The following is a 25,484-nucleotide window of genomic DNA, read 5'->3' as shown; positions in this document are numbered from 1 at the left end:
CATCCTCGATCCATGCAGAATTGCCTTTTGTTTTATTTATATGCGTGTTTTTAATAGCAATTCATGGGACCCTACCACTCAACCCAAGAATTAGAACATCACCCATATCCATATCTGCCTGTTTGCTCCTCCCAATCTTATTCCCGTTTTCCTTTCAGAAGTGATGACTACCCTGATTTTTTTATATGATTTTTTTATATTAATCTTATACCCACCCACCCCTACAACTTACCATTGCTTCAGATGATTTGTCCATAGGCTCTTCGGGGTTTCCCCTGGATATCATGTCATCCACATTTGGGGCTTTTAAAACAGTTGACTGCTTATCCACTTAAAAACTTAAACAAAAATTTAAAATCTCATGATTGTTTTATTCACACTTTGTGGAGGCAGAAGACACAAGAGGCTAACAAAGCACACCAGTACAGTAACTCTCAACCCCTGGTCCTGATGCTAAATAGGTAGCCTCCTGAGAACGGGAAAGGTGTAAGTTTGTGGGCGAGATGTGTAGAAGCCTAGGGGTTCTGAGAGGTTGAGCTACCAGATTTTAAGGTCATGGACTTTGGATACATTTTCCTCTGAACTCTCCCACGTGTTGCCTGTTCTTTCTAGCTGTGTATAGATCACAAGATGTTTGACGCTGTTTTTTGTGGCAGGAGTTTGGAGAGTGAATATTTCATAGCACCAATTGAGCCCAGATCTGTGTGCTTGGATAATAAGCTGCAGGGAAGGTAGAGCGAAGGTGCTTTGAAGCACTTCAAGGAGCATAACTAGGAACGCAGGTGGGCTGCAGAAGGACCTATGGCTGGATCAAGAGGATTTTCAAAAGACAGACCTGCCCTGGTCTGCTTTGAAGCTTGGACGAAAGTCCTGACCAATAAGCATGGTCCAGAACCTTCTAGCCTGGAAACTTTTCAGAGCAGTGGCCCACCACCAACCAGCCAACAGACAAAATTACTTATTAAACAGCCAGAGAGCATCCAGTTTTAAGCAATTTATTATCACAGCCCATCATTGTAAATAAGTCTCAAAATGTGCTCTCTGGTCAGCAGAATTCTCTTGGTAGCCTATGGTTGCTGGATATTAGATGCTGGATGACATGGGCCAGAAATGATGCACTTGGCTAGTTGATCTGGTGCCTGGTTTCTGGCAGAGGCTGGATAGCTGGTTGGGCTGCTCCGGGTGCCTGACCAGAGATTTCCCTCATCCATAGAAGAGAATGTGTACTCTTTGCTTCTCAGTGGCAGGTGGGGACAAGGATGGCATGTGGCTGCCTTAGACAGGATTTCAAGTCCTCACCCAACTGGTGAGGCCTTAAGTTCATCAGATAGAAAATGCCAGCTAGGACTCTGTTCTTCTGTCAAGCTAGGGTAAGGAAGGAAATTTCCAGGGAGTGGCCCTTCAATTTCAGAATAGTGGTAGCTGTCATTTATTAAGCAATTACTGTCTGTCAGGCACTGGATGGATGCTTTCCTGCTCCTCTCCTATAAGCCTTGCAACAACCTACTAAGTATGTGTCCTTATCCCATCTAACAGATGAGGAAGCAGAGCACAGAGAGGTTAATCGCTCAAGGTCACACAGTAGGTGATGAACCAGGACTTGAACGCCTGTCTGCCTGAATCTTATGCTTCCGCCAGGGGCCATGATGTGGCAGCCCACCAGCTGCACATGTCTCATGAACAGGGGTTTTTTGTTTTAGTTTTTATTTTGTTACACTCCAAAGACCGCCACCTTGTCTCGATGGGAAAATGAGAAGCTTAGTACCAACTGCCTGATGCTTCACCTGCCACCCAGAGTCATTACCCACCAGGCCCCTGTAGCCCTTTGGGACCCTTGGACACTGCACTGCATAGGATGATAGCAATCCGGTGTGGTGAAGGTCACCAGGGCAATGTCGTTTCTGGAATGACAGGTGTGTCTTCCCTCCTTCTCTTCTCATTTAGCCTTCACCATCAACAACGTCCACATGGTGATCCTGCCAGGGCAGGAGGTGACAAACGGGGACAATCTGACCCTGCAGTGCGTTGTGGACATCAGCACCACTGCTCATGTCCAGCCTCAGCGCTGGATGCTCTTCTATAAGGACGATGTGCTGTTTTACAACGTCTCCTCCACGGAGAGCGTGGAGAGCTATTTCATCCCTCAAGCCCGGGTCTACAACGCAGGGACGTACAAATGCACTGTGATTCTGAACAACAAGATGAAAACCACGTCGGATCACGAGGTGCTGGTGAAAGGTGAGTCCCTGGAATGGAACGTAGCTCGTGCAGATGAAGCTAACAGGTGCAGTAGCAAGAACAGTAATTGAACGCACAGGGACACTGGATCTGCCTGCCCACCCACTGCCTTTCTCACTCATCTGCCTGGCATTTTCCTAACCTGAAAATGTAGGCAGTAGCCATGCTCCCAACATGCCAGGCTGTTTCTCACCATCTTCAAATACTCTGTTCCCTCTCCTGGGGGTACCGTTTCTCATCTCACCTCCTCATGAACTACTGTTTCTCCTTCATGACTCCACTTGGTCTCTTCTCTGACACTTTCCCAAACAAAGCCGACCTCCCCCGGGGTGCTCACAGCCCTGATGCCCTCTCTACGTCAGTGGTATTTGTATAAAGGCCATCGGACCAACTGTTGGTACAGGATTCTATGGTCAGTCTGCCTGGACTCCAATCTGGGCAAGTGCCTGAACCTCTCCAAACTTTAAAATTCTCATCAGTGAAATGAAAATAATAATAATGCCCAGCTCAGGGAATTCTGAGAGGATTAAAAGGTATCTGTAAATAAAGATAGGGCTTAACCTAATGCCAGCACATAATGAGTTCCCAGTAGATGGCATTTACTCTTTCACTGGATATTACGGCTATTTCTCACACACGTGTCTGCTTTTCTGGACTGTGAGATCATGAGGAAAGAGCTGGTGTTTGGTGTATTTCTGTATCTTGAACAAAGAATCTGGCTCGTCGTAGGCAGTCAATCAAGGACTATGAAATAAAGTGAGCAGATGAAAGGGGAAGTAGAAATGGACGAGAATGGAGAAATTGGAGAGACATCATTGTGGGGGATTTGGGTTCAGAGTTAGAAAGTTTCTTTCATTCATTCATTCCCTTAAGAAACATTTCCCAAAGCTGCAAGTCAGCAAAAAACTCAGTGCAAGACATGAAAACGCATCAGGTGGGGCCCAGCTCCAGAGGCAGCTGCAGTCTGGTGGGGAAGAAAGACATTTAAACAAATAATTATAGCCCAATATTGTATGATCTGAGTGGCTTGGGACCACAAAGGTGGGAAGGAATAATTCTACCTGGAGAAGTTAGAGATGTCTGGGGGAAGGGGCACCGGGTCCAGATCCAGAAGATCGGGTAAGAGTTCACTGGATGGAAGTGGAACAAGGGCAGAGCGAAGGGCTGGGGCATCAGAGTGAAAGAGCAGAGGCTGAGGATCAGAGGTGAGTATTCCAGCAGAGTGCCCCAGCCTCTTGGACTCTACATTTCCTGTCTCTAAAACAGAGATAACTAGTTAACTACATGTACCCTTAAAGGATGTTTTTTTAAGGATTAAATGGGATAGCAAAAGGAGTGTGCTCAATAACCAAGTGTTGAATAAATGAATGGCCCAGCATGTATGAGGTGCCATCCTTAGAAAAAAATAACCCTTTCAGCCAACAGGAAGCAGGAAGAACCAGGGGGCAGGTGTTGGAGGGCATTTTCCTCTCTTAAGTATGCAACCTCTGACTACTTTCTTGTCAGCCTGTGTCACCCTCCAGGCCAATTCCTGGAGGGGTGGCCTATGTGCAGCAGGGGGCGTGGCCGGCCAGACAGCTCCCTGTGTCCCCAGGGGCAACAGCCACACAGATGCAGACCAGGCCTTCCACACCTCCGCTAAGGACAGGGGAGGATCCAACCATTCTGGGCATTTACATTAGTGACGAGAAAACATGGGCACGTCTAGAGTTTGGGACAAATGTTGGAAAGAAATGTCCTGGCAGGCTTCTGAAACTTAGGGGGATTTTTCTAAAAACTTGGATGATTTAATGAGCAGAGTTAGTGATTTCAGCCCCTGCATCACTGACAGCTGCTGCCGTGAGTGTCATTTCTGTATTTTTGTGCTTTTGAGACCAGAACAGTCATTCATAATGTTATTACTTCCATTAATAGGACTACTACTTATTAGGCTCTCATGAGATAAATGGTTATAAGTGCCTTGCACACATTTCACTTAACCCCTGCAGTAGCCCTGGGAGTGAAACCTGGTTCCTCCTATTTATAGATGTGGACCCTGGGGCTTGGAGTGCCGAGTGATATGCTTCAAAGGCAAAGCTTTTGCAGTTCATCAAAGGCAAAGCTGGAGTCAGAACCACAATCTGTTGGACTCTGAAGCTGACCTCTAACGGTTGATTATTGTGATAGGTCTTTGAGGTAGACAGATGCAATTTATCCATTCATTAAACATTTGTTGAGTCCCTACTCTTGGCCAGACCGAGCACCCGACAATGAGTGGGACAGGGCCCCTTCCCTCAGGGAGCTCAGTGTGAACAGGGAGCACCTTCACAAACAGTGGCCACCACCGGGAGCAGCAGTGGCATAAATACAGAGCAGATCTCCTTCCTGAGCAGATAGCCCTCCACCTCTGAACTTGGTGGGGAAAATAAAAATTTATAAGCCTCAGAAGTGACTGGGTGAGGTGGCACATCCCAGAAGAGGCAGGTTTAGGATGCAAGCAAGTCCACCTGGCTCCAAGATGAAGTTCATGACCCCCAGACGATGGGGCCTGGACAGGACATCTAATTTCAGCCAGGGCCTCACAGCGCCCTCTAATCTGACCTGGTTCACCACCTGATGTACCATTATCTCCACCTTTCTCTGCTCTGGATGGCCCTTTCTCATGCACCTTGGCCCAGGCAGTTTCCCGTGTACATGGGCACCCTGAAATGCCCATCCTTAGCCCCCATCCACATCACCTGCCCCAGTAACACCCTTCTTCCAACATTCCTCTCAGATCCTGTTCTTTTCTAGAATTTCTTCTGAGCCCCCAGGCAGAGAGGACTTCCTCCTTTCTTGGCCATCCCATTGCTCATTGTCTCTGCAAAACACTCTGAGGCTTGATGATTTTCAGCTTTGCTTTTTGAACTGGGAGACCATGCATCCCTCCTTTCTCCCTCCCCACTCGCCCAACCTCTGGCTTTGGAGTCAGACAGACCTGGGGTCGAATCTCAATTCTGGGGCTTGATAGCTATGAGCTTTTGGAAGAACCTTGAACCTCCGTGAGCCTCACCTTCTTCATCTGTCAAATGGGCATAATTTTACCTTCCAGGCCCACTCAGGAGGTTTATTATTACATGAATTATGAGAATTATTACATGAATTATCACGAGAATTACGTGGGGTCATGGATATAAAGTCAATCTAGCTTGTGACTGGTATTCAAAAAGTATAACAACAATTGCAGTAATCCTAATGAATACTGGCTGGTTTGTTTTATTTCTAACTGTTTCAGTTGGGAAGACTTGTCTTCCCAATGGGATTATGAACGTTGAAAGCAACAAGCACATCTTAAACATATTTTATATGCTTCCGAGTACCTGTATAGTGCCAGACTCAATAATTACCTGGTAGGTAGCACTAGGTATTCTGGGAATGAAAGAAACGAACTCTTAGATGGGTCAACCACAATGACTCAACTCCTGCCATGAAATCAAACTGATACTAACGGACTTTCTCTTTCCCCAAAGGAGTTTCCAGTCCCAGAGTGACACTGGACAAGAAGGAGGCGGTAGAAGGCGGGATCGTGACGGTCAATTGTTCTGTCCCAGAGGAAAAGGCCCCAGTACATTTCACAGTTGAAAAAGTCGAACTAGATAGAAAAGGTGGCAAGCAGAAAAGGAAAACTTCTCAGAACCAGAATTTTGTGACACTGGAATTCACAGTCGAGGAAAAGGACCATGTGATATATTTCCTCTGTACAGCCAGCATCGCTTTCGGGATGAACATGGAGACCTCTGCAACAACCAGGAGTGACCTGGTCACCGTGAGGGGTCAGAGTCCTGCTCTTCTTTTTCTTCATTCTTTCTGGCTTGCTGGTTTGGCCTGGGGAGAAAGAGCCCGGGTTTGAGAAGGGGCAGGGGCTCTGGCTGGACTACTGTTCCTAAGACTGTTCTTAGTCCCTTTAAGTCCAGAGTTTTCAAACTTTTCAACCGTGACACAGTTTAATATATACTTACATATATATATATATATATATATATATATATATATATATATATAGATGGGGCAAAAGTAGATTTACAGTTGTGAGTACATGAAACAGAGTTTATTCTTGTATTATTATTGATTCTTGTATTATTTTCAATGTGAACAACTGTAAACCTACTTTTGTCCCACTGTAGACATACATATGTCTATGAATTTTCCAAACAAAATTTTACAAATGATACTTAACCTTGATATATGATGCATTTTGCTATTTTCCAGTCTATTTCATTTTTTTAAAAGATTTTGTTTATTTTAAGAAAGGAAAGGGGAGGGAGAAAGAGAAGGAGAGAAAAATATCATTGTGAGAGAGAAACATCGATGGGTTGCCTCTCACATGCACCCTGACCTGGGGACCAAACCTACAACTCAGGCAGGTGCCCTGACCAGGAATTGAACCAGCAACCTTTTGCTTGGTGGTATGATGTCTGAACAACTGGTTGGTCAGTGGTCATACACTGACCAACCAGTGACCAATGGGACACTAGTCAGGACCCTATTTCAGTTTTTTAAAACTCTGGCCACGACTCATTGAAATGCTGCACTGTGTGACCTGCAGGTAGAAAACCACAGCTTTAAGCCAATGTGGGCCAGACATCAGAAAGTGGGGTTCAAGGGGATCAGGAGGGAAGGGGGCCAGGTCCTCAGCCTTTGCCTCCCACATTAGATGAGGAAGTCCTCTCTCCTACCTACACTCCATCAACAAGACATTGGACAAATAGGAAACAATGAGGCGCCGTGAGAATTACTCTCGGGAGAGAAAGGCAACAGCAGAGGGAAGCCTGGGACGGGCAACCAGGTGCCTGTGGGCCAGAGTGGGGAGAACCATTCTTGCACAGATGGCCTCAAATATTTTCAAAGTAGGAGCCTTGAAGTTTGATAGGTGACCCTCTGCTTTCAGTACCTGACTCCTGCCCATTGTGTATGTATATGTCTACATATATGTACATCATGTGTGTTTGCATACACACATAAAATCACATGTATACTATTTTTCAGATTAGACTGCATGGTGTGGGTTAAATTTTTAGAAAATGAAGTATAAAGTATACTTTATAAAGGTAATGCGACGACCATGCATCATGCAACTACTCCAGGAAAACCACTCGTGTGGTCCTCCAGACTCATTCCACTTATACCTTCATACACCCACAGAGCTTTTCTTTTTCTTTGTTTTTACAAAAAGTAGGACTCACCAAATATACTACTTTTTAACTCTTTCTTAGTATGTTATGGACTTATGTTCATATCAGGAAATCCAGACCTATGTCATTTTAGTGGCAACTTCGAATCCTGTTGTTGAGATGTGCTGTGATGTATTTGCCTTTATCTAGTGATGACCATGGCATTCCCCCAGTTTTCGCTATTAAAACAGTCTTGCAACAGACATACTTGTACTTAAAACTTGTGTACTTTTGCAAGTATTTCATTATCATTATTATCATCTACGGAGTTGATTCCGAGCAGTCCAAATTATTGATCGAATGTTTTGTACATTTTGAATATCAGTAGATAATTGCCAAAGCACTCCTTAAAATGGCTGAGCATTTTTATCCACAGGGGTGCTTACCAACTTTTCCAACACAGAACATTAGGATATTTTGTTCTTTTTGTCAGTCTAACAGAGGCACAATGATAGGTCGTGGTGGTTGTGTATTCCTTTGGTCGCTAGTGAGGTTGAGTGTGTTCTTTATGTTTATTGGTCTATTTGCCCCCATCAATTGCCTGTTCATATACACTTTGCTGATTTTTACTATTTCTTATTGATTTGTTTGAGGCCTTTAAAAATTAAAGGAATTAGCTCTTTGTTAGGTACTGGAATTTTGGTTTTGTGATTCACACCTATAGTTCTTCCACAGTCCAAGATTACTGGGAAAAAAAAAAAGCACCTATGTTTTCTCACCATTTCTTGGCTTAAATGATTTTCCCTCCTATGTTTAGGTCTCTGATGCATCTGAAATTAATTCGGGTGTAAGGACAAATGCCTTCCATTGTTATTAAGCTGCCCCAGAGGGTGTTTGCTGAGGGTCCTAAAAGATGTTCTCTCTTTTCTGACTTTTACTCAGGAAAGCAGACTATTTTTTTAATGAGAGCTTTTTATGGTGAATTTAAATGACTTTATTGTTAAAAAAAAAAAAACCCTAATGAATATAAAAGTGTTATATCACCCTACATTCATGTTCGGCATTTTTAATGTCCCTATCTGTATGTCTTCTCTATGCTCTGTTGTTTTTTAGCAGGAGTGAAGGCCTAGCCCTGCTTCCTTTGCCATCTTCTGCAGAACCTACACCATTGTATCCGACTCATATTTTATTAAAAAGGTGTCTTCAAACTGTGTGAGCCATTAAATCAATTTGGTCAGTCATGGCTAACATCTCTAAGAGAGAAATGGAATAGACTAGAAATCCCCCACCTTTTTTTTTTTTTTTTTTTGCTTCTGGTTATTTAAACATTTATTTCTATGGAGCAGCACAGTCTACACTATTGTTAGTTTTGAAACCCGTGGACCGTTTATGCTGCAATGCCAGAGTTCCATGAAAGGGTGTGGGGAGAACCTCAAAAAGCCTTGGTGGGCAGGGAGAAGAGTCTCTTTCTAACTACTGTGCTTATTTCTGGGTCATTTGAAGAAGGTTCTGCAGCTGATGTCTGGAGAAGATGGTTAGGGCTTTGAGAAGCTCGGAAAAGTTAGCGAGTTGTAGTTAAGAAAAAGGTGGAAGATGCAAGAATGAGGGAGAAGGGAGGGCACATCAGAGCAGCCTTGTTGAAGTTTTCTGAGAAACTTCGGTTGAATCTTTGTTGTTTTTTTTTTTGAATCTTTGTTTTTAATTAATAAGGAAAAATGGTGGTTGGCAACAAAAAGAGCATAGAAAAGGAAGAAGCGCCTTTTCCCTTCACCCACGTTTGAACCTGAGTCCAACTGGCTTGTCCTCTTCTTGTAGAATCCTTCTCTAATCCCAAGTTCCACGTCATCCCTCGGGGGCCGATCGTGGAAGGAAAGAAGATGGACATTACGTGCAGCATCCAAGTGACGCACATGGCCACTGCATTTCCAGAAATCATAATCCAGAAGGACAAGATGATCGTGGCACACAGTAAACACAACAGTAGGGCCACCTACTCACTGATGGCCACGGTGGAGCACAGTGGCAACTACACGTGCAAAGTGGAAACCAGCAGGATATCCAAGGTCAGCAGCATCGTGGTCAACATAACAGGTAGGGCATCAACCTATGGAGGGCTCAAGAAGCCACTGGGGTGGCCGATGAAACCAACAACCTACTCCTGCTTGTCTGAGGCAAAGCACTCCGGTGGGGGATGGTGCTCAGGGGAAAAGTTGATACAGAGCCAGTAACCAGTTAGCTGTGGCAGGGGAGGATGCGGGTTCTGCCGTCAGGCCCAACCTTGCCATGTACCACTTCTGTGACCTCGGGTGGCTTACTGAGTTTCTCTTTGCCACAGCTCGGTGGGATGAGGGTAATGGCAGAGCTGAGCAACAGGACTGTTCCCGGGGCTGTGCCTTCAAGAGCCTCACAGAGAGTTAGCACTCAGTGAATGTTAGCCAGTGCTTCCATTATTATGTTTTCAGTCCTCACCTGAGGATGTGTTTAATGATTTTAGAGAGAGAGGAAGGAGGAGGGGAGAGAGAGAGAAACGTTGATTAGTTGCCTCCTGTACACGCCCCAGTAGGGGACCAAACCCACAACCTAGGTATGTACCCTAACTGGGGATTGAACCCTCAACCTTTTGGTGCATAGGACAACCTCCAACCAAATGAGCCACCCAGCCAGGGCTAGTGTTTCGATTGTTATAGCACATTTATCTTTCCTCTGTGCTGAGCACTATGCTAGATCACCAGACAAACCCTGTGGCAGGTTCAGGGGCTAGAAAGCATTAGCAAACTCAAAAATAATAGTAACAATTCCCCTCGATCGAACACTGTATGACTGGTGTGGCTGCTTTTTCATTTCATGCTCATGGCAACGCTATGAGATACATATCCTGCTTCTAGTTTTATGGCTGTGAGTCTGGGCAACTCACCCAACGATTACAGGATTACCAAGTGGAAGAACAAGAGTCACCCCTGGGCCTATTTATCTGACTTCTAAACACATGCACTTAGAAGTTTCCCTGAACTCCTTCCCCACTTACCTAGCTTTACTTCTCCTTTTAGCTCTTACCACCAAAAAAAAAAAAAAGTACTCTACTTCTTCCTGTTTATGGTATGTATTCAGGCACTATAATGAAAGCTGATTAGGGCAGGAACATTGCCTATTTTATGCAGGGCTGTATTGTGAATGCCCAGAACAGTGCCTGGCACATTAGTAGGAATCCAATACTTATGAGTTGCATGAACAAATGAACATAGGATGATGGTGTTTCTGAGGGCAGAGAGTCAGCACTTCCTGATTCCCAAGTGAAGGTGTCCATTCATTCCTTCATCTGTTGACTCGTTTACGAAAACTCCCTACGTGTTAAGCATTGAGTGACTACAGCAGCGGTCCCCAGGATCACAGGTGGGCTGCCAACTACCCAGCTGGGTGACGGGCATATGTGCTGGATCCTGCAGGTTACAGTGTGTTCTAGCAATTTGGTTGATTATTGATGATGACAAATATTTTGAGGGCACATGATATTTTTTACTGATAAGACAGGTCTTACCTCACTAGACAAAAGTATTTAATTTAACATACATTGAGCATCTTCTGTTTTGCTGGGCAATCTACTGGGGATAGAGAACTGCCCAAGGTTAGTCTTTGCCCTTGAAGGAAATAAATAAATCATGACAGCCATAAATAGATCATTAGAATGTAGCACAGCTCTGCATGGGTGGCTCAATTGGTTGGACCATTGTCTTGTACACCAAAAAGTTGTGGGTTTGATCCCCGGTTGGAGCACATACGGGAGGCAGCAGATCAATGTTTCTCTGTTGCTCACTCTCTCTGTGTTTCTCTCTGTCTGTCTCTTCCTCTCCCTCTCCACCCCCCCCCCCCGTCCTTTCCTCTCTCTCTAAAATTAGTAAACATATCTTTGGGTGAGGATTAAAAAGAAAAAGAATGCAATGCAATGAGGAAGTAAATAAAGGGACGGGCATACTGCTATGAGAGCAACAGGGACCGAGTGGTGAACACATGAACTGTTCCACCAGCTAGAGACGCATCCTTACCCCTGGGACAGGCTACTTAGGAAAGCGTAAAGCATCACCGGACATGGGACACTAGCTGCTGTAGGTGATCACCCACATCCAGAGGGCTGTGCCATGCAGGGTATACAAGCCATCAGTTAATCAGGCTCCCAGGCCCAAGAAAGCAAAGTGCTTTGCTCAGTCTGTCCTTCCATGCCCTCAGCCTGCATGCACTGTGACTTGTTCAAGCTCGACCAAGCCTTTGGAATAGTCTCCAGGCCCACTTATGCATCTGGTTTTCTGCGCTCCTGTTTCTAACAAGCCTCACTATAAATGGCTTTGTACAGCAATATTGAAGGTTCACAGTAATTTTGTGAACATAAAAAAGTCATTGAATTAGTCATTTGTCTTTGGGTCGAAAAAGGGTTTCTTCCACCCTCCACCATTTACCTTTTCAGACCTAATTTGTCACCAAGTGCTGCCAGGTCTGTCACCTCTGTCTTGTCTTCTTGGCTCTACAGCCACGCCCTAACCCTGGCCCTCACACCAGGACTACCACAGGGACGCCTGAACATCTCCATTCCAACTATTCCCGGGCTTAAACTCCTCCCACGCCATGATGGTCCTTCACCTTGACCCCACCCTCTTCCAAATGGTCCTCCCCATTCAGGCTACCCCTTCCCCTTTGCCACTGAAAAACTTCTGTTGTCCTTAAAGACCAAGCCCTAAATCTCCCTCCAGCCTTCCCCAGCAGAGTCCTACGGTCACACCTCAGGTCCCAGTGCCATCTGCTCGTGTCTCAACATCAACAGTCTCTGCAAAGACTTAGCATCTATCTCACCACTCGGTGTGAGCTCTTGAAGGACCAGGTCTGTGGCTCAGCTCATCTTAAGTTATCTGTACTTAACACAGAACCTGGTCCATTTCAGGAGCTCAATAAACATTTGTTCATGAGCAAAGGGAAGACTGACCCTTCTTAGTCCACGTCATGGTCCTGCCCGTCTGTTTACATTACCTCCTTTACAAGCAGTTGCTCCCCCACATTTCCTTCCTAATTGTAAACCGTCTTGTACCCGCCTCAGCAACAGCATTTCTATTTTTCCCATTTTTGTTTACATATTTTTAAATGTAGTCATTGCTTTGGGATTTTTTTTCTAAGTCATTTTTTCACATTTTTTGGTATCTGCCCAATGAGATGATGCAACACTAGGATGTCGATTTCTTTGGTTCCTTTTCCCCACTCCTCAGCCAGAGCTCTGAGAACAGCTGGGCCAACCCTTACTATATGGGAGGAAGGGGGGATGGCATGCGCCTTAATGAAATATAGATTAATTATTGGGACACCACCTTACTTGAAGTTTTATTCTACACCCTATACAGGAGACTAGGAAGATACTGTGGGCTGATTAAGATGGAAATGGCTTCCATAACAATGTAACATCAGTGAGGACAATGACAGTGTTCATATTTACCCCCAACCTGTACAGCAGGCAAATGTAGAGGCAAAGGTAGAATTCCATGTCCTGATCCCTGGTTGCATTCTCAAACCTCTAGCCCAAGAAGCTTTCCTAAGAGGAACTTCGGGTCTCAGTCCCTGGCTCAATATGCAGACAGTCTCAAGAATTCAGGAATTCTTGAGGAACTCCTTCTTGCTTCTGCAACAAGGGCATAACCGTGAAGTTAGGGTTCATTGGTTTGCATGAAAGAATCGTCTTCGCATTGGTTATGTACTTAACTGGTACTTTCCCTATAGCTGAAAATACAAACGTATACAATAACTATGAAGTACTGATGTATTTCAGGAAATATTTAAGTAAGGGGATGACAAAACTTCTTAAAAATCAACTTCCATCTTTACTACTGTGGCCATCCAACCTAAATCAGGGTACTAATGACTCTTTAGGGTGGGACAGAACGTTGTAACTCAGAACTTAACCCAAGCAGTTATCGCCCACCCATTTGGCTCCCAGAGATCCCCCCCCAGCACCCCTCTGCGGCCTTCCCCTGACCCCGGCTCTCCACACCTCCCATTGCCTGAGGATGCACTCCACGCTTCTCTATGCGGTTCCCAAGGTCCTTCAGCACCCACAGGCCTTCCTTTGGGCTCTTCTACTCCTGCTATGTCCCAGGGCATCTGAACTTTCGGGTGCTTGAACCTCCTGACAGGTCTTCCAAATGCTATTCCCTCTGCCTATGACCCCCTTCCTCTTTGCCTGGCTGACTTCCACCAAGAGCCCTTTGCTGATTCCCCAAGCCCTAGTTTCATGTCCCCCAGGCGCTGCTGCAAACACTGTGCCTCAGTCGCCCAGCAGATGTAGCACTTTGAGGGCAGGGACTGTCCCTTTTTCACTGTTGTCTCCCCAGTGCCAAGCAAGGTGCCCAGCACAGAAAGAGCCTGAAATAAATACTTGTGGAATAAAACGTGTGAGTGAATGAATAAATGGGTGAATGCATGGATTGTTATAAATTGCAAAACTTTCCTAACCCATGTCTGTGAAATAAACTGGATTAACAAGGGAGCCAAATCTGCCATTGGAATCCCAGGCAAAGAATGAACCCTAATTCTTTGACTGGATGATTACCAGGTACATTTGAGAAGCAAAGAAAAACTTTCAGCAGGAAGTTGGCAGTTGGCACTGTCAAAAGCAGCCAGCCAAGGGACTGACTGTCCATGAAGGGGCTTTGGGAGTGGATCCTGGAAACGTCTCACTCCATCCCCACTCTTTGCTTTTTCAGAGCTATTTTCCAAGCCAAAACTGGAATCTTCCGCCACACGTCTGGACCAGGGTGAAAGTCTGAACCTGTGGTGCTCCATCCCAGGAGCACCCGAAGCCAACTTCACCATCCAGAAGGGAGACATGACTGTGTCATGGTTTCAGAATTTCACCAAGCAAGCCTCAGAGTGGGACAGCGGGGCATACACCTGCGTCGCGGGCATCGGCAAGGTGCTCAAGAAGAGCAACACGGTTCAGATCACCGTGTGTGGTGAGTATGTCCTGGCTAGCTCAGGAAGTCTCGAGGTGGAGCAGGAGAAAGCGGATTTTTCATCAACTGCCACCCCCTCCGGTCTGAAGGCAGATCGGACTGAGGCAGGGTAAGAGCTGGAGGGAAGGAGAGAGGAGTGAAACTGAGGGACTGGCCAGAAGTAAGTGGGATTTCTGCTTAGAGTCCAGGAGAGAGGCAATACAAAGAAAATATTTTTGGCAAAAATCAAGTTCATGGTTTTATTGTGGCTGCATACTAATGATGTAGCAGCTTCTGAATTTGCAAGATTCTGGCTGCTGGAACAGGCACCTACCCGCAAATTCAGAGAGGGAACACAGCTTAGCCAACACTACACTTTACGACCAAAGCTCCAGTTCCTAATCCTTATCCTGACTGACCACAAGGTCTGGGTTCCCGTTAGGCTGAACGTAGGTGCTGGAGCCACCCTGAGCTGAGCATCTTAGACTTGGATGAATTTACAGAACCTGGTCAGAATGCAGGTTGGGGTGAGGCCAGATTCCACACCTGTAACCAGGACTTTGGGGTGCTGGCTCTGCTGGGCCCTCGACTGCACTTTGAGTAGAGGGTTCTAAATGAATGTGGAACTCTGGTCAAGCTGTCATTGTCGCTATGACTATTCAGTCATTGTCCTTCAGTTTAATCTGTAGCTATGATTTCTCTAGCCAATATCTCAGTCTGCTGTGAACCATGGTTTTAACCTACTGTCAACTCTCTAGTCATCCTAACTCAAAGGAAATAATGCAAGAGACCAGCATGGGTCATTCCATTTTAACTCTTTCTTTTGTTCTTGGGGGAAGGTCATTTCATTATATAAGCTTTATCAATAAGCTGACTTCTAAATAATGACCCAGTAGAATTATTGTTTTGGAGGTATGCGATTTCCAATCAGGAGAGGCTGAGGCACCGAGAATTTGTTTGAAAATATATTCTGTTTGTGTTCTTGGGCTATTTTTTAAAATGTTTTTCCTGTGTCTTTTCTTAATTAAAAAAAATCCATATGGATGTATATGTATGTGCATGTGAGATATATGAAAGTATAAACATATGTTTAGAGGGGTGTGATGTTTTTCTTGATGTCATATTTTTTTTGTTTACAGCATTCTCTTTTCCTCTCATTACACACCCCCACACACACGCGCGCGCACACTACCTGCCAGTTTTAAAGGAGTCCAGTAAAGGGAGATAAAGCAGGCAGGAATGTAAAATTATAGTGATGAGTCCTGGCCAGGTAGCTCAATTGGTTAGAAATTGTCCCAATACACTGGGGGAGCAGGTTCGATCCCTGGTCAGCACACAGACAAGAATCAGCCAATAAATATACAAATACGTGGAACAACAAATTGATGTGTCTCTCTCTCCCCCTCTTCCTCGCTCTCTCTCTCTCAAATGAATCAATACAAAAAATTAATGAAAAATAAAATTATAGTAGTGACAGAGAAAGCAAAGCTCAGATTTTGAAGGAAGAACCCCTTGGGCTGGATGTCTTGCTTCAGATTGTTTCTCTCTCTGTCATTCTAGAAATGCTCTCCAAGCCCAGGATTTTTTATGAGTCCACGTCTGAGGTGATAAAAGGACAGACCATAGAAGTTAAATGCCAGTCCATAAATGGAACCTCACCCATTTCGTATCGCCTTGTGAGAACAAGTGGCACTTCGAAGGGTCACAACGTAAGCTCGAATGAGCCCGCAGTGTTCAAAGATAACCCCACAGAAGACACTGAATACCACTGCGTTGCACGTAACTGCCACTCCCACCCTGAAATACACAGTGACCTTCTGTCGGTCAAGGTGATAGGTAAGTTGCTGTGCTATGAGAAGAAATCACGTGGGACTGGGGCTTTATGTTTACAGAGGTTTGAGGTTGCCCCGCGATGGTGTAGACAGGGGAAGTGGTGGGACTTACGCCAAATCCACAAACACGACACGTGGCAAAGCAGGATCAAGGCCCAGGTCAATGGGGCCAGGAAGTATCTGGGGACTAGTGGTATGGCCAGTGTCCTCTCTCTTCAGAACCTTTCCAGTGAACGGCTAAAATATAAGAGTGATGTGTCCCAACTTCAGGCAGTTCTAAAGTTGTGTTTTGGGGATCTCTTAGCATTTGCTCCTTTTTAGGTGAACTGCCAGCCCTCTCAGGACTGTTGACCCGAGCTCTTCTCAACGGGCAAACACTTGGGCAAACTGTCATGAGCAGAGCCCACAGCAGTAAGAACCACGGGCTGTAGTTTCACAAGGTTTACTTACATTCGCCTGGGGCTCTCATACACGAGAGAAAAATCCCACTGCCCTGGGGTGGATGTTTTTCCTTGAGCCTCCATCTGTGCCTCTGAGAAGGCCTTAGGAGGGCCATCACCTGCCTCGAATAGGTATTCTGCATCCTGGTGTGAAAAGCCTATAAGTCTTTCTTCTCTTTCTCTTCTTTCTTCTTGTTTAGTAACTTTAATCTGCCTGCGTCATGTGGACATCTTGAGTTGGATAGAGATTCCTGCTACTATGACCATCCAGTCTAAGAGTAGCCACACTTTTCAAATTAACATCCATGTATATTAAACACCTAATGCTATAGGGCGTATTAAAAAAGACATACTCTTGGTTGCAATAATATAACAAGAAACAGAGGACCACCTGATTAAATAGCGGGAAAATATTTGGATATATGTGAATCTTTGAGTAACAGTACAAATAAGCAAAGAAAAATGCCGTCAGACAACGCAGTATTAATTGCCATGTGAAATGTCCTTGCAGTGATGGTGATAGGAACTTAGGGTGTGAAGATATTACCTAGCCTGAGTGGGAAGAGCTGGGTTAGGAGCCGGGGCTTGACAATGCTTGGGCAGAGAGGGCTAGAGATGGCCTACCAGCCTAGTCAACTACGTGAGCAGAATCTCCATGGACTCATTCGAAAGACTGTGGGTCAATAAGGTGGCTGGAAACAAAGGTTGGGAATGGAGAATCACTGGATATAAACTGGAAAAGTGACTGACCCCAACTGGGAAGGGCATTACATGCTAGTCTTGAGAGTTAGGAATTTGTTTTGTGTGCAGTGAAAAGCCTGAGGAGGGAAGGTGGACATGAGAAAGGGGGCTTGGGAATACTAACCCAGTGTTTCTGTCATTTAGAAGGAATAACGACTTAAAACCTCATGCTACCTTAAGAAGCTAATGCGGAAGCCCATGTGAAACTCTTGGTTCACGTTGGGTCCGTATTAGTGGCTAACATTTACTGAGCCCTGACCAGCTGTCCGCCCCAGTGAAATATTTTAGTAAATTATCCTTATTAATGCGTACAATAGCCATGCAAGCCCATAACAATATTATCCTTGTTTTGTGATGAGGCAAATAAGGCTGAAGACAAAGAGCTGATAGGCAGTGCGGCTAGAAATTGAGGCAAGGCTCCTGGTCCCAGTTTGTCACCACCTCCTTATGCTGCACTAGGAGAGAGGCTGTCGGGTCAGGCTACATGCTTCAAAAGTCTGCCCTCGTCAAGGTTGACCTGCACCGTCTCACCCCAGGTCTGGGGTTCCTTTTCATCAGACTGGCAGCTCCATGGTCTGGCCACACCCCGACCTCACGAGGGTGATTCATTAGTGAGACGCCAGTCTGCTGACCAGTTCTTTCTCACAGTAATAGGAAGACCTACATGGAAGGACAATTTAGGACCACAATTCTGGTGATTGAACATGGAACCAGGGAAGGCGGTTATGAAAGAAAGAGAAATTCTGCTTGGATCTGCTAGGAATGAGAGGCTGATAGGCTTCCAGGTAGAAATGCCCAGGTAAAAATCGAGACTTGGAATTCAGGGAGTAATTGGACTGGAGCTACGTATGTCGGCACTAAATGCTACGGCTTCACATGTTAACGCACGAAGAGAAGCAACGATGTAGGTGAAATCACCAAAGAGGAGAATGGAAAGGGAAAACCGAGGACTGAATTTTGCAGAAAGTGCATATTTAAGAGGCAGAAAGAAGAAAAACTTGTGATTAAGGAGGGAGTGACAGGTAAGGAGATAAGAGAATCTGGGTTGTGAGGCATCACAGAAGCCCAGAAAAAGACGAGTTCAGAAGGAAAGGCTGGAAGACGATGAGAGCTGTAGGGAGGCCAAGGATGGGGCCGCTGCCGTGGACTTAGGGATGAACTTGCCAGGGGGCCAGGGGGCCTTTGGAGTCTCTTCAAAACCAGAGACAGAGCCCTGGCTGGGGTAGCTCAGGGGATTGAGTGCGGGCCTGCCACCCAAAATGTTGCCAGTTTGATTCCCAGTCAGGGCACATGCCTGGGTTGCAGGCCAGGTCCCCAGAAAGGAGTGCAACCGCATATTGATGATTCTTTCCTTCTCTCCTTCCCTTCTCTTCTCTCTAAAAATAAAGAAATAAATCTTAAAAAAAACAAAACAAAACAGAGACAGAGTACAGCTTCAGGAGCAGAGGAATGGGAGTCAGACTTCAGGAGTCCGACTTCTAACAAGAAAGTGGGAAATGAGAGCGTGAAAGCCATAGGTTTAGACCACTCAAGAAAGAAAAAGAAAAACGGGAAGGTCGTGAATCAAGTTATTTGTTTATAAGGTCTGTAAATGCCATGCATCTTTGTAAGCAGAGGGAGAGAAACCACACACACATACACGCACACACGCACACACACACGTGCGCCCTCACAGACTCAAAATAGACCTCAACAGAACACCTGAGTTAACAGGCATAGCCAAGCCAAGCAGTCAGTAGTATTCCAGGTGGTGAGTGAAGGGGGATGCCCCTAGCATCTTGTGAATAATCGACACAGGAGGCAGGAGGCAACCGTTGCTGCCCTGCTGGGCTAATTAAGGGAGGAGCTGAAGAATGGGGGGTAAGAGCAGTGACAAAACCTAAGTCTGAGTCATGGCACAAGCAGCAGCTGTGTCATGGCCCCCACTCCCCCCACCCGCCCCACCCCTGACCTTTTTCAATGCTAATTTTTTTTCCTGCTTTTCAGCCCCAGTGGATAAGGTCTATATTTCTATCTTGAGTGATAAGATGGTGGAGTCTGGGAAAGAACTTGTGCTTCGATGCTTCACAAACGAAGCATCTGTTCCAATCACCTACAAGTTTTACAGAGAAAAGGAGGTCAGGCCCTTCTACGAAACCACCGTAAATAAAACCCAGGCCATCTGGCACAAGACACAGGCCAGCATGGAACAGGACGGGCAGTATTACTGCACGGCCTCCAACAGAGCCAACCCTGCCCAAACTGTCCTCCGAAGCAATGTATTGACCGTCAGAGGTGAGTCATGATCTCGACAGTGAGGGGTAGAGTGGTCTTGGGTGGCAGGGCCAGAAACCTCACCACGTGTAAGAGGAAATAGGTGGGAGTTCAGCACTTACCACAGAAGGTTAAGAGCTCAATGTCCTCCAGGCTGTTCGGTTGCATGTGACAGAAACCCACTCGCATGGAATATAAAAGAGCAACTGGTCCTTATAAGGAATGGAAATATTTCTCAGAGGTGTAATTCCAAATTCTTGGTGGAGAGATAACAAATGGCCCATCTTGAGTCAAACATCCACCCATGAACCACCTGTGGCCCCGGGGTTTGGACCAAACTGACCCAGCAAGCAGTCTACTTCCGTCCTATAGTCCTTGAAGACCATAGCTGACTCCATAGGAAGAACAACCATTTCTGGACCAACTATGAACACTGAATCCCTAAGGAGTAGATAGATGCTCAGTGTAAGATGTGCTTACAAGAACTAAAATTCAGTCTTTGTTGCTTAGCATTAATATTGTTTCTTGCTGGTAGAGAAAAAAAACTTTAAAAATTTTTCTTACTTTCAGTCTTTCTTGCCCCATGGAAGAAAGGACTTATTGCAGTGGTTGTCATCGTAGTGATAATTGCCATCTCGGTACTTGGGGCCAGATGTTATTTTCAGAAGAAAGCCAAGGGTGAGCACGGTTCTTTCGTTGCCTTCTGACATTGCCCTTGCCAGGAAACCGGCCACAGGTGTGCGGGGCTTCAGCTCTACAGGGGGCTGTGCTCTGCACCAGTGGGAGCTGAGGAGATGTAACTGAGGACAGCTGTGTTTCTCCTTAGGGTGTCACCTTGATAACCAAAGATCTTGGCTTTGGTGGGTGTGGAGCTTTTTACTGCCCCTGAATTTAGCTGGGCAAAAATGGAAGTGATTACTGTCCTAGCTGGGCAATCCAGAAAAGATAAATCCAGGGGAAAATTCCATCTGGGTGTGGTCAGAAGAAGCCGTTTCTGTGGATTTGGCCACACTTAGTCCTGCAGTTGGTAGAGTGGGATGTGAGTGTTATGGAGACACCCCCACATGCACTGAATGCCCCCCGGTTAATCTGCCTGTGGTGCCGTGATTTCTACCCTGTGCTTAAGGTTAACCACACATGGAAGGGAGGCCAGGACCACCTGCTGACACCCCGGAGTCGCAGTCAGCCTGCACTCAAGGAAAAGGCCACAGCACCAGTAAATTCTGCCAAACTCTGTATGTGCTGAGGCAGTTTCTGTTGGGGCCCTGGTGCTGCCGCCTGGAATGAGTGGGGGCAGATGAGATAAGGAGGGGCCCTGGTTTTTTTCCAGAACAGGAAATCCCTCCCAGAAGAGGGCTCCAGAACAAACCCCTTCCCAAGAGAATTGGTCATCACAGAATAGGCAGGGTTAGAGGACAGATTGGTCTCAGGCCAGCTTGGAATTCAAAGCCCGGGGATTAATTTAGCTTTTACTCTCTGGCGCAGTCCGGAATCAAAGAGACAGTTGCCCTTTTGTCTGGCAACTCTGATTTCTGTATCACCGTCTTCATTTCCACCACATTCCTCTGAAGAAAATAACTCCTGGTTCACACAACAAAATGTCATATTTCTGAATGAAATGATGGGAAATCTCTCAGTATAAGACGAAGAGAAGAACTACTTTCATTTTTTTCTTTTTCTTAAGAAGAAATATATTTGGTTTTTTTTTCTCTTTTTTTATGGCTAGCCAAATCTCCAAGAAAGTCAAGTGTGGTTTGAAATGAGTGTTCCTCTGTGCTATGGACGTGGGTGCTTTTTACTGACTTTGGTTTTTCTCTTTCTCTTTTAAAGCCAAGCAGATACCAGTGGAAATGTCCAGGTCAGTGCAGCCGCCCTGTGGGCATTGTCTGGGAGAGACTGGTCATCAGGAAGTTGTCAGTGGTTCTCGGGAAACTCAGAATAATAAGGACGTGAGCAGTGTAGAGTGTGTGTGTGTGTGTGTGTGTGTGTGTGTGTGTGTTGCAGTGGAAGATTGCCAACTGTCCTTTCATGGGAAAAATGGCTTTATTCTGAGGTCATGTCCTTCCTACCCTGTTACTTGTAAAACCCCTTTTCATGGTGATATGATAATGGTAGTAGATAGAATTTGAAAATTTTACTTACTTGGCAAAATAGAGTTGGCCTAGAAAAAAAAGTGGTTGTACTATTTTTACTGTTCTGGAAATCTAAAATCCAAAAGCATGTGGATAATAGCTTTGTAGCACAGAATGAGGACTTCACGGGGGTGGGACTCACCTGGGAAAGAACTCCTGTTGTTCACATGCCCTTTGGTCTTGACACGTATTTTAACAGCGTAAAGGTGTTTGTTAAATCATCTCACAACTGAAAAAAATTTTTCAGTTTCCCAATAAAAGAGTCAAGTTTGCCTCACTTTGGAAATCTCTTCCTGGTTTTCTCCTCATCTTTCCTTGATTGTTTTTGTTGGTTTGACGTTAGAGCCAAAAAAAATGTCACACAATTTTTTTCCTTTTCAAATTTTAAGGCCGGCAGTACCACTTCTGACCTCCAACAATGAGAAGATGTCAGATTCCAGCACCCAAGCCAACAGACCTTACGGTACAGTCACAGTTTCCTGCAGTTGCTAAGAGCTTTTCCTAACTTGCCGCCCACTCTGTTACCCTTCTCACCACAGAATCTGTGGGTGGTGGGGTTCAGGTTCCTAGAGAAGCCCCACCTTTAAGCGGGAGCACTCAGTCTAATCAGCCATTGGATGGTGAGCTGATTAGCAAAACAAAAATGTGGACGAAAGGCAGAACATTTCCCCCTCATTTCACCTCCTTCTAAACATCCTGAGGAGCCCAAAGTAGATAATAATCACCATGTGGATACTCGTCCTGGGCCATCCTCCGAGACTTTGACCATTGCCCAGGTGTAGTCATCCTTCCTTTGTAAGAAAGACCAGAGAGCAAATTAAGGCACTGGTAAAACTTCTCAGATGGAATTATTTATTCTAAGCACAAGACATTGTCGTTTCACACTTGAAACAACAGGAAACCAATTTAAGTATTTGCATCTTCACTAGATGCAAATATTTGTAAATATTTGTTAGTAGAAGCATCTTTAAAGATTTTATTTATATATTTTTAGAGAGTGGGAAGGGAGGGAGAAAGAGAGGGAGAGAAACATCGATGTAAGAGGAAAACATCAACCGGTTGCCTCCCATATACGCCCTGTTTGGGGACTGAACCTGCAACCCAGGTATGTGTCCTGACCGGAAATCAAACCAGTGGCTTTTCTCTTTGTGGAATGATGCCCAACCAATTGAGGCACATGAATGAGGGCAGCAGAAGCATTTTTTAAAACAAGGAAACAATATAGGCATGCCTGGTTATGAGCCTTATTGCAAGCTTGAGTCAGCTCATTGGGGTGGGTGGCCAGCTCCAGGAGTTCTTAATCCCATTAGGTCTAAGAGGAAATTGCTCTAGAGACATAATTATATCACGTAGAAACTTTTGTCCTAAGCCAGATTTGGAGCAGTTTTCTTTCAGCAGGTTTGGGAATAGAATGCCCACGTTCTTTTCCAATTCAGTAACAGTATTCCACAAAATAAGAAAGTGTTAGGATATGCACTTTATAAGACATATATACTTGAGAGATATGTTTTAAGAATTCAGCAATTCTTATAGTAATGAATCATAACCCTTTAAAAAGTGAAATGAAGCATTTGTGGTAACAAACGTAATGTACCCATAAAGAAAAAACAGCAAATATATTATTTGAGAAACTACACTCAGAAAAATTCGGTGAATATTTAGCAAACAGTAATCCAATCTTATAAAGAAAGTACCTTTCTGTGGTATAAGGTGGGTTCTGTTGGCTATTTGCATTATTTGTACAGAAATAGAGATACTTTCAATTAAATGCTGACATACATATATTAAGATTTTGCCCCCAAATGCAAGGAATAGTCCAATTCTTGGGTTGTCTGCCCATGTTATTTCAGTTTGTGAATATATGTTAGTAATCACAACAGCAATTAGTTCAAATACATAATGAAAACCATGTGTTCTTCAGGAATAGTATTTATAATGCTCAGAAGAGTTCTCTTTAATACAGAACATCTTGATTAAAAAGATTAAAAGTTCATTTGCCTCCCCAGGTGGCAGCCTGGAGGCACTGCCCTTTAAACCACCAGCTCCTGGACTACAGAGGGTTCTTTCCCAGCATCCTCATGGTCGTGGCTGCAGAGCCAGCCCCTCCGGAATTAAGTTTAATTTCTAATGCACTTGCTCAAAGTGAACAATTTGAATCTTGAACCATTCATAAAGAGAAGTGTCCCTCCTGCAGAACGGTGGCCATCCCACTGATGCTGGAAAGAGACCACGTAGCCCTGGCCAGATGGCTCAGCTGGTCGGACAGTCATCTCCGGCACCGGCACTGGGAGATTGGGAGTTTGATCCCCAATCGGAGCATGTTCAGAAGGCAACCAATGGATGTTTCTGTCTCACATCGATGTTTCTCTCTCTCTGCCTCCCCCACTTCCTCTCACTCTGGGGTCAATGAACACATCTCCGGTGAGGGGTTAAAAAAGAGAGAAAGACCACACTGGGTTGGTTGGGGCCACAGGGAAATGAGGCCGGATCCCAGAAGCCAGACAGATGCCCTGCCATGGATGGGGGAGGCGGGAGGGAGGGAGAAAAAAGTCATACATAGAGAACTAGGATTTCCATTTCCACCCATCCTGATTGTTATTTTTAAACTAGATTACAGTGAAGATATTGGAAACCATGCAATGAAACCAGTAAATGAAAACAGAGGTAATTATATAATTCAGTTTTGTTTTTTTTTAATTAGAAAACTTTACACTAAAAAAGACCCCTAAGAAAAGCACTAAAACTGTTAACACCCATGGGTATTTCCCCAGCCCTCTTAGTGCGGCCTAGCTGCTTTCTCCAAAGACACTATCTGGTGTCCCTGAGGGGAACTCGACCTAAATTCTGGGAGGAAAGAACAGGGTTAGACTCAAAAAGGAACTCCCTAAATCAGAATGGGCTGTTGAATAAGGTAAGAGAATCTCTTTTCCCTTGGAGAGTAGAGGAGGAGGTTTTTTCAACATTTAAATAGCATCACTGCAAGTCATTAGGTTGTACACCTTAAACACACACACGTTGTCTGTCAATTAACGTGTGTCTCAATAAAGCCGGGAGAAACGTGTGAAGGGGCTCGGGTGGGAGAGAGGCGCACGGGGAACTTCGAAGGAAATGAAAATGTTCTTTTTCTTACAAAGGGTGACAGTATGGCATGCAGTTATCTATTGAATTGTGATTGGTAACACATAACTTACCAATATTTCGGACCTATTCGATATTTAACAAAAATGAAAAATACACTATAAAAAATAAAGCAAACTTGCACTGCTGTTTATCTTTTAATGCAATTAACAACAGATTGCTTGTTTCTGCCTAAAGCTCAGAAGGGTTGGGCCAAACCATTTTTCCAAGTGCCTTTCCCCCGGGGGGCCTCTGTCTCTGGGCCGCCAACTCTGGGGAACTGCACAGGTTCTGTGAATACCGTGACTGCAGAATCAATTTTAGCTGCTGATGAGAAACACTGATTCTTTGGGGCTTCAAAAATAAAACGGTAATGTTACATGGAGTTGAAAACAAACTATTTTGCTTGATTTCGCTGTGCTGGCCTGGCTGCTTTCATGAACTTGTTTTTCTATGGGTGCACATCACAGCCTCAGGGCACTCTGGGCTGGGGGTGCCCTATCTTCCCCACTTCCTGAGATCCTTCCCGTCCTGGAGACAGCTTTTCTAGACCTGTGGCCGCAGAGTTGTCTGGAGCTACCTGCTGTGGCCCAGGCTGGCTGTTTTTGGTAGCCACCGAACTGTCACCAATCCTCCCACT

The 25,484-nt window shown here is 45.1% G+C and overlaps 1 protein-coding gene across 10 annotated transcripts in view; it reads left to right on the top strand.

Moving 5' to 3' along the window:
- The window catches only part of PECAM1 (platelet and endothelial cell adhesion molecule 1), a 73,552-nt gene that overhangs the window by 26,959 nt on the left and 21,109 nt on the right, over positions 1 to 25,484 (top strand). For 9 of the 10 annotated variants that reach the window (XM_053655364.1, XM_053655358.1, XM_053655346.1 and 6 more), the window contains 10 exons: positions 1,945 to 2,238; positions 5,727 to 6,029; positions 9,183 to 9,458; positions 14,102 to 14,350; positions 15,890 to 16,165; positions 19,329 to 19,616; positions 20,166 to 20,273; positions 21,426 to 21,453; positions 22,117 to 22,190; positions 24,338 to 24,391. In XM_053655364.1, coding sequence (XP_053511339.1) covers positions 1,945 to 2,238; positions 5,727 to 6,029; positions 9,183 to 9,458; positions 14,102 to 14,350; positions 15,890 to 16,165; positions 19,329 to 19,616; positions 20,166 to 20,273; positions 21,426 to 21,453; positions 22,117 to 22,190; positions 24,338 to 24,391 — 1,950 coding nt within the window. The remainder of the gene's footprint in view (positions 1 to 1,944; positions 2,239 to 5,726; positions 6,030 to 9,182; positions 9,459 to 14,101; positions 14,351 to 15,889; positions 16,166 to 19,328; positions 19,617 to 20,165; positions 20,274 to 21,425; positions 21,454 to 22,116; positions 22,191 to 24,337; positions 24,392 to 25,484) is intronic. The other variant, XM_053655365.1, reaches the window with a different exon arrangement.

This window comes from Artibeus jamaicensis, unplaced genomic scaffold, assembly GCF_021234435.1.
Source record: "Artibeus jamaicensis isolate MK-2021 breed Jamaican fruit bat unplaced genomic scaffold, CSHL_Jam_final contig_1998, whole genome shotgun sequence".
NCBI classification, from domain to species: domain Eukaryota; kingdom Metazoa; phylum Chordata; class Mammalia; order Chiroptera; family Phyllostomidae; genus Artibeus; species Artibeus jamaicensis.
The sequence above is the reverse complement of the archived record's forward strand: the minus strand, read 5'-3'. Positions and strand labels throughout refer to the sequence as shown.